At 50.6% G+C, this 14,831-nt stretch overlaps 1 protein-coding gene across 1 annotated transcript in view; it reads right to left on the reverse strand.

The window, feature by feature from the left end:
* WDR62 (WD repeat domain 62) overlaps positions 1–14,826 on the reverse strand; it is a 35,140-nt gene extending 20,314 nt beyond the window's left edge. The window contains 14 exon segments of the mRNA XM_020976928.2: positions 49–174; positions 559–650; positions 918–1,096; positions 2,146–2,283; positions 2,433–2,622; positions 3,048–3,208; positions 3,428–3,538; positions 3,541–3,612; positions 4,208–4,345; positions 5,555–5,725; positions 6,006–6,063; positions 6,943–7,005; positions 10,483–10,574; positions 14,523–14,826. Coding sequence (XP_020832587.1) covers positions 49–174; positions 559–650; positions 918–1,096; positions 2,146–2,283; positions 2,433–2,622; positions 3,048–3,208; positions 3,428–3,538; positions 3,541–3,612; positions 4,208–4,345; positions 5,555–5,725; positions 6,006–6,063; positions 6,943–7,005; positions 10,483–10,574; positions 14,523–14,723 — 1,792 coding nt within the window. The 5' untranslated portion in view covers positions 14,724–14,826.
* Between the last annotated feature and the right edge of the window lie 5 nt (positions 14,827–14,831).

Consider the following 14,831-nt stretch of genomic DNA (forward strand, 5'->3'; position numbering starts at 1 on the left):
CACGGGGGTCCTCTCTAATTTGGAAGTTCTGCGAATGTGTGCCCTCACCTGCAAACTTAATGGCTGTGATGGAGGAAGAATGGTCATCCAGGGTCTGCTCCAGGTTATAGTTCTTCTCCACGTTGAGCACGTGGATGAGTCGGTCTCGACTGGCTGAGGCCAGCAATGTCACCCCTGGCAAGAGAAGAGGGCCCAGGCTGCCCAGCAGGTCCTCCCACCTTCTCAGCCTCCCCCAAGCTGACTTGCTTGGGGAGCCTCGTCCTAGCTTGCTGAGCACACCCCTGCTTCAGGCTCTGTTAGCTCAGGCTCCAGAGAACTCAGCCTTTCCAAAGGGTCATGTTGCCTTACAATATCCAGGAATTTCTCTCAAGCTCCAAGTTGAGTTTTAAAAGTCTTGAGATGAATCCAGAGCTCTCTACATGCCTGCACCAAGAAATCTGAAGGAGATGGACGGTGTGGTCACGGCATAGAAGAAGCTCCCTGGCCCCTCCCTCGTTCATCTATTTCTCCACTTCCTTGCACATATTCTTGCCCACTCCAAGGAAAAAAAAAACTCACCAGTTTCAGGTTTGGAATATTCCAAACACAAAACTTCTGCATCATGGGCCTCCACCTTAATCAGCTCATCCATGAACCTAAGCTCATGAATCCTGCAAAATGAGACACACCACAGCCAGTGGGCAGGAGAGCCAGGTCTACCCAGCCCTACACACATGGCCCTGCCTGGCCCAGCTGCACATGCATGCATACCCCCAGGTTTGCCATCAGCCCAAGGTTATGAGGCTAGAACCCAAGGGTCATAGTGGTAAGACAACAGGGAGGGGCTGGGGGACCGGGGGAGGATATGAACCTAAGGCCTCTGACTAATGTGAGTCTGCCCCTCACCAAAACCGGTGCCATGGGAGGGTGACACTTGCCTCAGATTTCCACTTCGGTCACCTGAGGCCAAATGCTGACCATCAGGACTGACCTGCATGACCCGAACTCCTGACTTCATGTCCACAGGAGTCCCATTCTCGTTTCCTCGGTCTGGGAAGTGGGATATGTCCTGCAGATGCTGGATGTCATTTTCTACATATACCACCTTTAGCAGGTTCTTTGAAGAGAAGGAAAAAGCAACAATAAGCCAGTCATCCAGGAAAGAAGGCCCTGAGATCAGAGCCAAAGGTCCAGAGAGTGTCCATCAACAGTATCTGGAGGCCCAGGGTGCTCCCATCAAGGCACCGCCATGCAGAGCTCAGGACGACTGCAAACCCAAGAGCGGGGCCGGACCCAGGCCTCAGTGGAGAGACACCTGCAGGCCTGAAACAGTGTGACTGATGAAGGGGGAGGGGCAAGAGCTGGACCTAACATCCCTGTGGAGTGAAGCCTTTTCCAACCCTCAGTGATCCACAGCTCCTCATACCAGAGAGCGCTGGTCCATTTTTATTGCCATCACTGCCCCATCCAGAAGGCAGGGATCCCCACCCCTGGCACCGAGCCCTGTCTATAGGAGGTGCCCAAGAAAGGTTTGTTGCTACTAATGGCATGTCTTCACGTTTGTAGTTAGATTGGTTTGGAACAATTTAAGCAGGACAAATGAGTATACCTACATGTATAACCTATATCAAATTGCTTGCCTTCTCAAAGAGGGGGGTGGGGAGGGAGGAAGACAGAATTTGGAACTCAAAATTGTAAAAATGAATTAAAAATTGTTTTTACATGTAACCGGGGGAAAATAAAATACCAAACAATTAAAAAAAGATAGGTGAGTCTAGTGGCTACAAGAAGGCCTCAGAAACTGAGACCTGGGAAAATGCCCGCCCCTCACTTGCTCTTAGCTCCTGGCATCTGGACGGGGTCAAGCACACAGTATAGCCAAGCTGAATTCAATAGACAAGTTGGTCAAAACTCCTGAAGCATGATTTGGATAGCTGAACTTTTAAAGGGAGCAAACCAATGCTGGCCAGAGAAGACGGACTACGGAATGAATGGAGAAATGGGAAATCATCTCTATCCTCCAGTGGGTGCTCTTTACCCATCTTTGCCCTCTATCATGGCTCAGAGGCGAAGTGCAATTTGGGGGAGCTCTGGGAAGAGCAGGGGCTCCCCCTGACTTGAAAGAAGAAAGGGAAAACAAAAGCCTAGCAGCCCTACACTACTCACATTGCTGAAAACATTCTTGGGACGGCCAGAAGTCGGGCTGTTCTCCATGTTCCAGAAGCGGATAGTGTTGTCGGAGGAGCAGGTCAGAAAGGATCCTGAAGGCAAACAGGCTCTCTGGTCTTCAAACTCCGGGTAAACCTAGAGCCCCCCCGAGGACAGTGCAAGTCGGCTCTCATCACAACTCTGCCCAAGCCAGTGGCCAGCCCCCACAGGCCTCCAGGGACAAAGACTTGGGACCTTTTACCTATAAGATTTTGTGGGAGAGGGAGAGAGAGGGCCCAACTCACCTCGACGTTCCAGACATAGGAACTGTGGAAGAGATCAGACCATACTTTGCCCACTTTAGTTAGGTCTCGGATGTCCCAAACGTAGATGCTGTGGTCCTTGTACACACAGGACAGCCAGTGGTGGCAGGGGTCAAAGGCCAGCGCCACTGTGTCTGGATAGACTGACTGAGCCTTCCTACAGAAGAGGAAGCTGGACAAGAGAAGATGTCTCCTTTACCATCCTCACCAGCACCTGTGAGCTGACCCCTTGTCTCCTTGCCCTGAGGCTGGGGGAAGGGGAGATGTGCCCCTCCCTTGGGGCACCCCAGCTGGCTCTCAGCCCACAGACAGCCCCTGGGAAGCCATGGTGAAGACAGCTTCAAGAAGGCGTGTCAGTCTCTTCCAAGCTGGGCACTGGAGACTTTCTCCCAGGCCAGACGGTCCTACTGAGCCTCAGCCAAGCACAGTGGCTGCTCCTCCTACCCCGAGCCTATTGGAGCCCTTCCCTCCACTGGGGCATGGGCCATGGCTCCAGACATATCCAAAGACCCAGTCAGGTTTCCCCGCTTATCTTTGCTCAGGTTGACACTCCCTGGCAGGGGCAGCTCTAAGACCACGGCTCTGTGGCTGAAGTACCTGGGATCCAGGCCTTGGGCCACGTCTACTCCCAAGTAGTGAGGCTTGGGTAAGTTGGTCACATAATGCATGTCACGTGCTTGGAAGATGCGGACTGTCCCATCGGTACAGCCACAGAAGATGAGATCCTCACTGACGCATAAGCATGATGAAAGGGAGACCTGTGGGCAAAGGAGAGGGAGAAGGGGGCATGGGATCAGGCCTTGGCCTCCAAGAGATCTTTTAGAGCTCACTTCACTCCCCCGCCCCCGCCGCCCACCTAGGGAGCCTAACTCAGATGCACAAGTTGGGGTGTGGGGGTGGTTTTTCCATGTGTTCCAGGCATGGAAGAGATTTCAAAGCATTGAGAAAGACTCCTAAGAACAGAAGGATGTGGGCACCTTCAGGTTGATCCACTTTTCTAGGACTCTCTTCTCATTAAATTGGCAGAGGAGACCAGAGTAGGACACACAGAAGGTGTTGCCCGCCATCCTGCCTCTCCCCACAGGCAACACCCACAGAAGACGTTGTTGTGCAGCTCTCCCAGGATGCCAGAGCGCCCCACGAGGGGCACCGTGCCAGTCACCTAAGGGAAAAGGGGCCAGGTCACAGCCCTGCACCCAACACAGCCTCACGCCGGGCCTATGCTCAGGCCAGAGAGGAGACAGCCACCTAGAACAACATGTGAATAGCAGACCACCCACCGGGGGCAAGGGCAGGAAGAGAACAGGAAAAGGAGCCAAGCTGGGAAACAGACCCAGGGCCAGCAAAGGCAAGACGAAGAGGGGAGTCAAAGAACTCAAAGCTAGTGCCTGGGGCACAGCCTGCAGCCAGCCAAGGAGCTGAGCTGGAGTCTAAGGCGGGCAGTCATAATGGGGGGCAGGAGCTAAGCAATGGCCACCCAGAAACAAAACAGAACACAAAGGGGAAACCACTGAGGCCTTAAACACAGCAGGGCTTCAACAGGTGTGTGCTGAAGGACAGAATGGAACCAAAGCGGAAGGCTCAGGGAATACTTCCCAGATCCTGGGGAGCCCTCCAGGGACCCCAGGCCAAGCCTCCTGGCTTTCCTCTGCCCTCCTCTTCCCCTTCCTCTGTCCCTCCCCGCCCTCCCATCTCTCTCTAACTCTATCTCTGGACCCCCCTAATGCCTTCCCCACCCCCATCTCCGTCTCTCTTACCTTTAGGTCCTTGGACACCTCCAAGAACCAGAACTTGACATGCCGGTGGCCCACAGTCACAAAGTAGCTGCTGTCCTCAGAAAATGAGATGGCGATGACCTTACAGGACACCTTGTTGGAGGCGACCACACTGTCTTTCTAGAAAAGTCATGGACAAAAGGCTAGTCCCCAACATTCCCAGACATCCCCTGGTCCCCTGTGGCAGCCTTGCTTTTCCCAGCCTCTGCGCCCCATCCCTTCTGTCTCCTCTGCACGTGGCTCCTTCTGTGCCAAGTTCCTGACCTAGTGTCTCCTCCATTGGCTTGGGAGCTCCTAGAGGGCACGACCTGGGTTTTTGCCTTTCTCTGTCCCCCCAGCACTCAGCCCAGAGCCTGGCACCAAGCAGGTGCTTCATTAAACATGCTTATGCGCTGTCCTACACCTTCAGTTTCTTGACCCCCTTCTCGGCTCCTTCCAGGCAGTGTGCCCTGGGGGTGATGAGCTAGTCTGGCTCTGTGGGCCATCACAGCCTCCTCTCCTTACCCCTCTCAGCACAGAGTCTCCTCTCAGCAGTCATGGTGGGAAGATGGGCAGGGTGAATTTCCCAGGAGATGATGACCCCCATCCTACCACTCCCAGGAGGGGTGAGGGAGGACAGAGCCAGGCAAAGCCTGAGGAGAGGAGCAGCAGGGCCACTGTCCCCAGCTCACCTCAGACCTGAGGTGGCCAAACCTGTTTCTCTACCAGCGGCCCCACAAAGGACTCAGCCCCTTCATGGAACAATGGGCCAGGGGAGAAGTGTGCCAAGGGGAGGGGGATGCTGGGGAGGGCCCAAGTGATTCCTACTCAGAAGCATCACGACAGTGGAAATAGCACGGAGCTTGGGATTTCAAGGCCTGGATTCAATTCCTACACCAGACACTTCCTGTGTGACTGCGGGTGAGTCAGTCAGCATCTCTGAGCCTCAGTTTCCTTATTTGTAAAATAAAGTATGTAATAATATTCACACTAACTACCTCCCAGGACCGTGTGGTGAGGAAAGCCCTTCGCAACTCTGGGAGTGCCATTACAGATATAAGAATGACTGTTATCAATGCCTGGCCTGGCCTGACCTCCAAGTGTCCCCTCAGAATCCTGACCCCTGGGGGCCACCCTTCCTCCTGCATGTTTGATCCCTGTGTCCCACAGCCCAGGCAATACCCTGCCAATTCAGCCTCAACCTTGGCATCACTCACCAGGCAGGAGATACTTGATCTGCTTTCACTCCAATCACTTTCCAAACCATCCCCGGGAGAGAGGAAGCACTTTAAGAACCGAATGAAAGCTCAGAAGAGGGGCTGGGGCCCTGTTTTGGGGGGAGGCAGGTACCTTCCAGTCCCAGACGTTCACCACCATGTCATGCTGATAGCCCATGGACACAATGTGCTTCATGTTCGGTGAGAAGGCCACACACGCCACCCCGTACTTGTGGCCCAACATCTCTGCCACCTGGCTCTTCTCCTCCACGTCCCAAATTCGAACAGCTGGCCTATGCCCATTCTGTAGGAGGCAGGCAGTATCAACCACACGGCTTGACTCCAGGGTACAGTCTGGGCAGGACAGGCACCCTATGGCTCTGGACTCACACAGGGTGAGGATGAGCCCCAGACCAGGCCCAGAGGGTGGGTGAGGGCGCAATCCAGAGTCTCTCTGTGCTTTCTGCCAGCCCTCAGGGCCACAAGAGGCCAGTACCAGGAGGACATGCCCATGAGCTTGGAGGAGCCGATAGAACCAGGGGCTGCTATGGAGCTGCCTCATCATCCACCAGTTGTTAACTCACCTCCCCAGTCACGATGTATCTCCCATCAGGAGAGAAGGCGAGTGCGCTCAGGGCTTTCCTGAGGACCCAGAAGAAGGAGGCTATTAGTTTTCTACTTGCCAAGAAATGGTTTACAAGTCACTGAAACCATTCTCCCAGCACCAGCTTGCAGAGAAAGCTGAGCAGGGAGATTAAGACTAGTGCCCCAGTGCCCTGACCCACAGGAGCTTTGAGGGCTGAGCAACACACCCGTGTCCTCACCACCACGGCCAGGGTACCTGAAAACGCAGCACAGCTGGCCGGCGGCTATGAGCCAGGTCAGAGGGTCAAACAGAGGAAGCAATAATCAGGACTCTACCAAGAGAAACTTCGCCTCGGTTTCCATGCTCAGGGAATATCTATGCCCACGGGCACATTAGAAGGTAGCCACTTATTCCCCACAAGGACAACCACTGGGTAGCGATCCTTGTAAGTGCTGAACAAATGAGCTAAGCAGCCCTCCCTGTGGCCTAATCCATGCCCTACTCCTGGGGCTGGCACTCAGTCCTACGACAACATGGCAGGAGGGAGGTGGGGGGAGCCCTTGGATTAAACACACTTCAGAGCAAAATGGGTAGGGGGGTATGTGGGTGTCTGCCCACACATACCTCTGCTAGGAGGGAATGGCATTATTTATTCCACTAGGCCCCAAAGCTGCCCACCAAACTGTTCCTAGCTCCAACTAGACAGCTAGGCGGCACAGTGGATAGGGTTGGACTGGGACTCAGGAAAGCCTGAGCTCAAATGTTGCCTCAGTCACTTAACCTCATTCTGCCTCAGTTTCCTCACCTATAAAATGGGGATACTAATAGCACCTACTTCCCAAAGTCATTGTAAAACTCAAATGAGCTAACACCTGAAAAGCATAAAGTGCCAGAGAAATGCTGGCTATTGCCATGATGCCACGTCTTACCCTCACCTGGCAGTATTAAAGATGTGGTGCTGCTTACTCTTCTTGGGGTCTAAGATCACCACCACACACCTGCAAAGAGACAGGCAGACGCTTGAGCCACCACACCAATACTGTAGCCCCTGGGCTCCAGTGGAAGAACCCGGCCTCCCAATAGACACATCCCCCTCATCGCCATGGTCTATACCTCCCGCCCATCATGGCCACGTGGCTCCCTCGCTGGGGCCTCATTGTGTCGAGGCCATATTGTACATGTTTCACCCTTATGAGCCTCAGACAATTCACCTGTTTGATAGGAACTTAGGGAAAATGGTCAGCCAGCTTTATATCCCAGACTCCTCTGGTATCATCTCAATAAAGATGATCAAAGGGTCCAGATAATTTCATAATTCAACTAGAACAATGGAGTCACCTCGAAGGGCCACTACCCCATTTCCCCCAGCCTCTCCTTTGTCTCGTCTACCACCCTGGCTATTTTGATGGGTGTGAGGTGATAGCCTCATTTCACTAACTGACGATTTGGAACATTTTTTCCTCATTTGTTAAGAGTTTGTATCACTTCTTGAGAAAATTGTGTATCTCCTTTCACCCTTTATCTTTCAGGGAATAATTCAGTCTTAGAAATTTGTATCAATTTCCTGTGGATTTTGGATAGCACATTTTTATCAGGAATGGCTGATACAAAGTTTTTCCTACGATTTTTCTTCTTATTCTGGCTGCACTGATTTGGTTTATTTTTGTCTTTTATAAAATCTTCTTCATCCTTTTCTCAGTTAGGAATTCCTGATTTTCCATTGTCCTTTAATTTTTTTTTTAATGATATGACTGTCTGTATTTAGATAATTTTTCTATTTCGAATTTAACATGGCATATTACAGAAGCTGAATGTTTAAACCTGTCCTTCACCAAACACTGACTCCCCATCCCCCTCACCATCATCCTCTGCCAGTTCTCAGCAAATAAAGAGAAGCTCAAATTCTGGAATTAATCCAACCCTGGACAGTTGGACTTGTCTGCTTCTAAGTCCTGCTCATTTAGCCCATCCTACTGACCTGCTTTTCTCCTTTTTAACCAGTAACCAAATAGTTTTGATATATTTACCTTAAAATATAGAGATCTGACAATAAGAAGCTCCTTTTCTTCCTATATATTTTTCATCTTCCCCTTCATTTCTGGGGACTTTTTTTTTCCACCACAAGAATTTTCTTATTGTTTTTCCTGGTTCTATAGAGAATATGTTTGGTAGTTTAGTTGGTAAAGGAGTAAAACTGCAAATCCATTTAAACCATCATTCTTCTCATACTGGCCCAGGCATTAACACTGACTGTCTCTTCAATCTCTTTCTTTACTTCTACAGTTTTGTATCCAAGTAAGTGTCAAGTGCATCGTAGTAGGTTCATGGCCAAAACTGTATGCATTTTGTAGTTGTTGTGAAAGGGAGGTCTGTTTCTTCCTCCCGGTTTTTGTTGGTAATGTACACAAAGATTGAGGATTTTTGTGGATGCTACTCTGATGATGCTATTGATGATTTTAACGAGTTTCTTCACTGATTCCCTAGAGCAGGGGTGGGGAACCTTCAGCCTTGAGGCCACATATGGCCTGATGGTTTGTTCTGTAAAATCTAGATTCAGTCAAAAGGCCGCACTTAAGGATCTAGAAGGCCACATGTGGCCTCCAGGCCGCAGGCTCCCCATCCCCTGCCCTACAGTTGTCTAAATAAACCATCATATGTCTACAAATACAGATAACTTTACCTCCTCTTCTCCTTGTTTATTCCTTTCATTCCTTTCTCCCATCTCACGGACATAATTTCCATGTCTAGCCCTACGTCAAGTACTAATGAAGAGAGGAGGAACTCTTGCTTCAGCCCTGCTCAGGCTAGGAAAGTTTCCAGGATTCCTCCATTACAAGACGATGTCAGCTTTCTGACAAATGTTTTCGATCCTATTGAAAAAAACTCTTTCCAAATCCAGACAGGGGTGGGGAGCCTGCCACCTCGAGGCTACATGTGGCCTCATAGGTCCTTGGGTGAGGCCTTTTGACCGAGTCCAAGTTTTACAGAACAAATCCTTTCATTAAGGGGATTTGTTCAGTGAAGTTTGGATTCAAAGGGCTGTACTTGAAGACCTAGAGGGCCACAGGATCCCCACCCTGATTTAGCATTTTTTAACATAAAGGATTGATATGCTTTACTGAAGGAATTTCTGAACCTATTGATGCAATTGTGATTTTTGTTGTTTATATGATTAACTTTGCTACTTGTTTTTCTATTGCTGAATCATTCCTCTGAGCCCTGGCATAACTCCAACTTGGTCATAATGGATACTTCTTTCAGACAGACTACTGTTGTACGTGTGCTAAAATTTTATTTTAAAATTTTGCATCAATATTTATTAGTGATTACTACTCCATAGTTCTCTTTCTCTGCTTTACCCCTCCTTGGTTTGGGCTTATACCCCAAGGGGGTCACTGACAGAAAGAAAGTTCCCAAGGGTACCAAATATTCATAGAATTATTGGTACCAGCAAAAAGATGAAAACCAATTATGCACGCATGGATTGGAGAATGGCTGAACAAACTGTCATGTGAATTAATTGAATACTACGGTGCCATAAGGAAAAGTAAATATGAATAATTCAGAGAAATAGGAGGAGACTAGTATGAATTGATACAGGGTTGGGGAGAACCCAAGAAACAATATATACAATGACCACAATGATGTAAATGAAGATAGTGTTCAAGTACATCGAATTCAGGTCAAAAACAATGGCCTAGGTTGGTTCCAGATGAATGATGTTTAGAGCACACTTCCTTCCTTTCTATCGAGGTGAACGTTCTGTAAGAGCAGAATGTCTCGAGGGCGTCAATCGGCTACAATGACAATGTTACCTGATTTTGCTGAACTGAATTTTTTAACTGGAAGGTAGTCATGGGAACTTTCTGTCACTGACCGCCTTGGATCAAGGAGTTTACGAGTAAAGCAGAGAAAGAGAACCATAGAGCAGTAATCACTAATGACTACACAAAAATTTTAAACAAAATTTTAGCAAACATTCAATAGCAACATGTCCAAAAGAAAGGTTTATTATGACCAAGCTGGAGTTATAAACAGTTAAAATTGGGAAAGGGGAGGGTGAGGCGTGAGAGGCGTACCAGAGGGTTGTGTATTAGGGAATGATTATCATGTCAAAACCAAATGGGTCAAGTTTTCAATGAGCCCCAACACAGCATCTGTCAATTACTGTTCTAAGTGTTCACATACACAGAACTCCTAAGCTGAGAACATCCCGTTTGGACATCTTCTTGAAAAAGACTTTGGGGAACTTGGGCTCATTTCCCCCCTGAGCTCTACAATTGGTTATTAAGACACTGAGAGCTTTTCTCACTGAAATCTAGTCCTTCTCAAGCTTCGAGAAGAAGGCAAAGCGTAGGTTGCAGGATCTCCTGTGAACAACAATAAGGGAGGCCTGGAGTCCACAAAGCATGCCATGAACAACTGGAAAGGGATCTTACCACCTAGCTTGGAAAAGCGCCAGCCGTACTACTCACCCAGCCAGGTAGGCAATGTAGCCTGTGTTAGGATCACATGTTAAGCCACTGCTGTTTTGAGCTGTAATGCCCAGTACTTTCTCCAGCGTTACCTGCTCCCAAGGAGAAAACAAAAATCAGAGACCTCCCAAAGACCTGCTGGCAAAGTAGAGTCCACTGAACCCAGCCTAGGGCACTCATGCCTGCTTGCTCCCAGGAACCAGTGAAACCTCAGGAGCCACATATAGGAAACAGGATCCCAAATCACTCCTGAACTCCAAAGAATGGGGTGAGCAGCACAGGGCCCGAGCACCTGGTAAGGAAGTTTAGGTAGGTTTATCCTAGGCAGGCTGGTTAACTGGGATGGGTATTAGGCACAAAGGAAAAAACAGGGAGCCCCACAAGGGAGCACAGCCAAGTCACTCCCTCCAGAGCCCTTGCTAAAATTCACAGGACCTCAAAGCGGGCAGGAAGCTCACAGGGCATGGATCCTCATCCAGAAATTTTCTCAGTGACTTTTCTAACAGGCAATCCTAACAGACAGCTTCAAGGTCTCCAGTCCAGGGGTAGCCCCCAGCTCCTGAGGCTGGGTCTCTGCTTCCAGGGAAGTTTTCCTTGAATTGAGCTGGAACCACTTCTCCCAGTTCTATTCACTACCCCTAGTTCTCAGGTCAGAGATCAAGGATAACAAATAACAAACAGTCCTTCTTCCACAAGACAAAGACTGGAGATCTGGCTCATGTCTTCCCCCATACCTCAACCCTAGGCCTTTTCTTCTTTAAACTAAATATTCTTCAGCCGATGCTCATAAGGCATGGTTTCCAGGCCTCTCAAGATCCTGGACAGCCTCCTCTGGTCCCAGCCCAGGTTGCAAATGCTCTTCTTCAAGTGTGGGGCCTAGAACTGAACACAATCTTCCAACTATGGCCTGTCAGCTGGGGTCAGGACCCTCTCTTATCTCTGTGGGATTACAACCTCACCTGCTGGGGGCTGCCACAGCTCCCCAATTGACTCATTTTGAGTTTACCACTAGAACTGCCAGCCTTTTTCATTGAATCTCTACTGCCTCTCCTTCCTTTCTCTAGCTTATACTTAAAGATGGCACTTTTTACCAGGGTCAGAGTCTCCACTTACTGCGATAGTGATATGACTTCCCCTGCAGTGATGCAGCACCCAACCCAAACAACTTTGGCCATCTTGGGTGCCTCTTCTCTGTGCCCCTCATAATCGGCTCCTCTCCTGGGAAGCCCATGGGGCCTCTAATTACCTAATTACCCCTTACTCTCACTACCTCCTTTGAAACACTGCATTTGTCGTGGGTTCTAGACGGCTCTATCCCACCATGCACCACTCTGCTGCCCTTTGGGTGACCCTCTGTGATTTAATTCTTTAGAGAGGCTGCCTATTAAATGTCACCTCATCAGCATGGCCCTTCCTTCCGACTCTGAAGCTCTCTTTCAATGCTGACTCTGCACACCTATCTACCTCTGCATTAGCTATCCCTGCCAGATTGGCCATCTGTAATTCAGCAAGCACACTATCTTGGCTTCCATCCAAAGCACTAACAATGACATTAAAGAGCCCGAAGCCAAGGCTGGATCCCTGTGGCACTCCATTAGAGACCTCCCTCCAAGCTGACAACAAACCATTAATGAGCCAGGCCTCTTTGGGTCCAGTCATTTAACTTGTACAGAATTCAGTCCTAGCCCTGTCACCTGGACCATATCTCTTCACTTTTTCCACATGGCCAGAAGTGGAGCCTTGGTCCAAGCTGTGACAAAATTCAGAACGGTAACACTTTCTAAGTCTGTAAAGAGAGGCCTGGACCCATCTTGCCCATTTCAGAGGAGGGAAAATGAGGCACAGCCAGGATGATGCCTGGTCTTTGATGGCACGGCCAGAATATAGCCCTTGATTGCTCTCCAGAAGAAATCAATAGCTAACTCTCACACACCTACCACACATGAGATGCATCAGAGACAGAGGAGAAGGTGGTGGAGTCTCAGTTTCCCAAATTAAGTTTTACTGCTCCCCTACCCAACAGGGTCATGATGACTTGAGCTAGCCCTGTTCAGGGTTGACCCTTACCTTCTAGAGGTCAGTTTCCCAGGGGACAAGCTGCTGATCTACATTCCATGCCATCCAATGCTGCCATCCCTCAGACAGAATGCTGGACTGGGTAGTCCCAGGATGACCTGGATACCCCCAGCTCTCCTGGCATCCAGAAGGCAGCAGGATGGGCCTCCCCCACAATGTTATCTCCATGCCAAGTACCTGTTCCAACTGCTCTTAGTAATTCCCCTTATTACTCTTTATCTAAGAATTCATCTATACTAGCTTGAATTGTACAAGCCATCTGGTGAAATATCTTGTTCCTAACACAGGACTAAAAATGTGCCACAGGCTAAGTCCCATCCCCAGTTCTTTCCGATTTGAGAAGTTGGGTTTCAAGGGTAAGATCTGAACCCCTACAATAAAAAGAAGTGTTTTCAAGGACTTTCTGTATCCAAAGCTACCTCCTTCAGGCTTCCAAGGCTCCTCTCCCCCTTCTATCTACCTTGTTCTAACATCTTGGCTGAGAACAAGCCCATGGTTGCTCATACCAATCTCTTTAGCTCTAGAGACTGAAGAACGCCATCAGGGTCTAGGTCCACGGGGGTGAGAACTGGACTAACAAAAGTAGGAGGGCAAATAGGCGGCGCAATAGATAGGGTGCCAGATCTGGAGTCAGGAAGACTCTTCATGAATTACAATCTGGCCTCAGATACTTCCTAGCTATGTGATCCTGGGCAACTCACTTAATCCTGTCTGCCTCAGCTTCCTCATCTGTAAAATGAGCTGGAGAAGGAAATGGCAAACTACTTTAATATCTTTGTCAAGAAAGCCCCAAATGGGATCACAAAGAGTAGGACTCAACTACAATAACTTAACAATACCAAAAATAAGAAACCCACAGGACCAGAAGACCTGCAGTGTGACTGCGGAATTTCACCTCCCATGGGCCTTCATCTCCTCCCCTTTAAATGAGGGGGCTGGACCAGAGCAGGAGTTCTTGGGGGAAGGGAGGAAATCTGTGAACTTTCAAAAAACTTTTTGATTATTTGAACACATTATTGTAGGAGAGGCTCCATAGACTTTCCCAGACCACCAAAGGTGCTCTTTGGCTCTAACTCTGCATGATTATCTGATAGCTCAGAAGTAAGGGTGGGAGGGGTGACCCAGCTCTTTCAAGGGCCTAAAGGGTCCCAGGCAGAGTTAGAACCACAGGCCAAAGCATGGAGGGTCAAGTTGTCACATTAGGAAGCAGATCCTAAGGAAATGTTAGTTGGTGGAACACACGCAAAACCACACACCCCAGGTCTAGAAGAAAGAGGGTCAGTTTGGAAGGTTCCGCCCAGAGTCGGGGTATGACCCTAGCCAGAGAAAAGGTCAGGCCAGAGAATCCTAGCACTGTAGATCTAAGGCCATCCAGTCCAACCCCCTCATTGTACAAACGAGGACACAGGTTAAGAGGGGTTAAATGACTTGCCCAGGGTCATACACTAGTAGATGGATGAGGCTGGATTTGAACTTCTACCCACGGACCCCCTCCAACTGCCTGGGGGGAAGGGAGGGCAGAAAGGGAGGAGGGCGCCCAGGGCACTTTCTCCCCATCCTACAGGCAGTGTAGGGGAGGGGGTGTCTCAAGGGAAGGGAAGGTCAGTGACTGAGGTCACCCTCAAAGACCCTCATTTTACAGTGGAGGAAACTGAGGCCCGGGGAGCAGAGCCGAGGTTCCAACAGACTTTCTTGGGCTCCCAATCTAGGAGGTGGGGGAAGGGGCGAGGTCAGGAGGGGGCAGGGCGAGGATAGCAGAGGGAGGGGGGAAGGGCGGGCCCCAAAGGGTCTGCAGGGCCTGAGGGGTGAGGGTGGGGAAGAGGGGACTGTGGGGGCGGGGCGATCCCGAGGAAGGGGAGGGGTGAGGCGGCCCCGGAGGGGAGGGGAGGGGAGGGATGGGGCGGTCCCTCAGGGGAGGGGGCGGGCGGTCCGTGGGGAAGGGGCGGGGCGGCGCTCGTCCTCACCCGGCTGTGCACGGTCTCCTCGGGCCCCGGCAGGAGCCTCACTCGGCGCCTCAGGCAGAGCGGCGGCGGCGGCGGGGAGACCAGGCTCTTGCGGGCCGGGCCCGGGCCCCCGGCCGCCAGCGGCGGCTGCTTCTCCCTCTCCCCGCGGGGCCCCGCCTCGCTCCGCGCGTAGCCGCCGACGCCGGGCTCCGAGGCCGCCATCCCGGCCCCCGGCGCCCTCCCGACGGTCCCGGCGTCGATCGGAACGAGCGGAGAGACCGTTAGCCGTCGCAACGGCCGCTCGCTCCGAACCGCCGCGGGAAAAGCCGG

Source organism: Phascolarctos cinereus, unplaced genomic scaffold (assembly GCF_003287225.1).
Source record: "Phascolarctos cinereus isolate Bilbo 61053 unplaced genomic scaffold, phaCin_HiC Scaffold_726;HRSCAF=1367, whole genome shotgun sequence".
NCBI lineage: Eukaryota > Metazoa > Chordata > Mammalia > Diprotodontia > Phascolarctidae > Phascolarctos > Phascolarctos cinereus.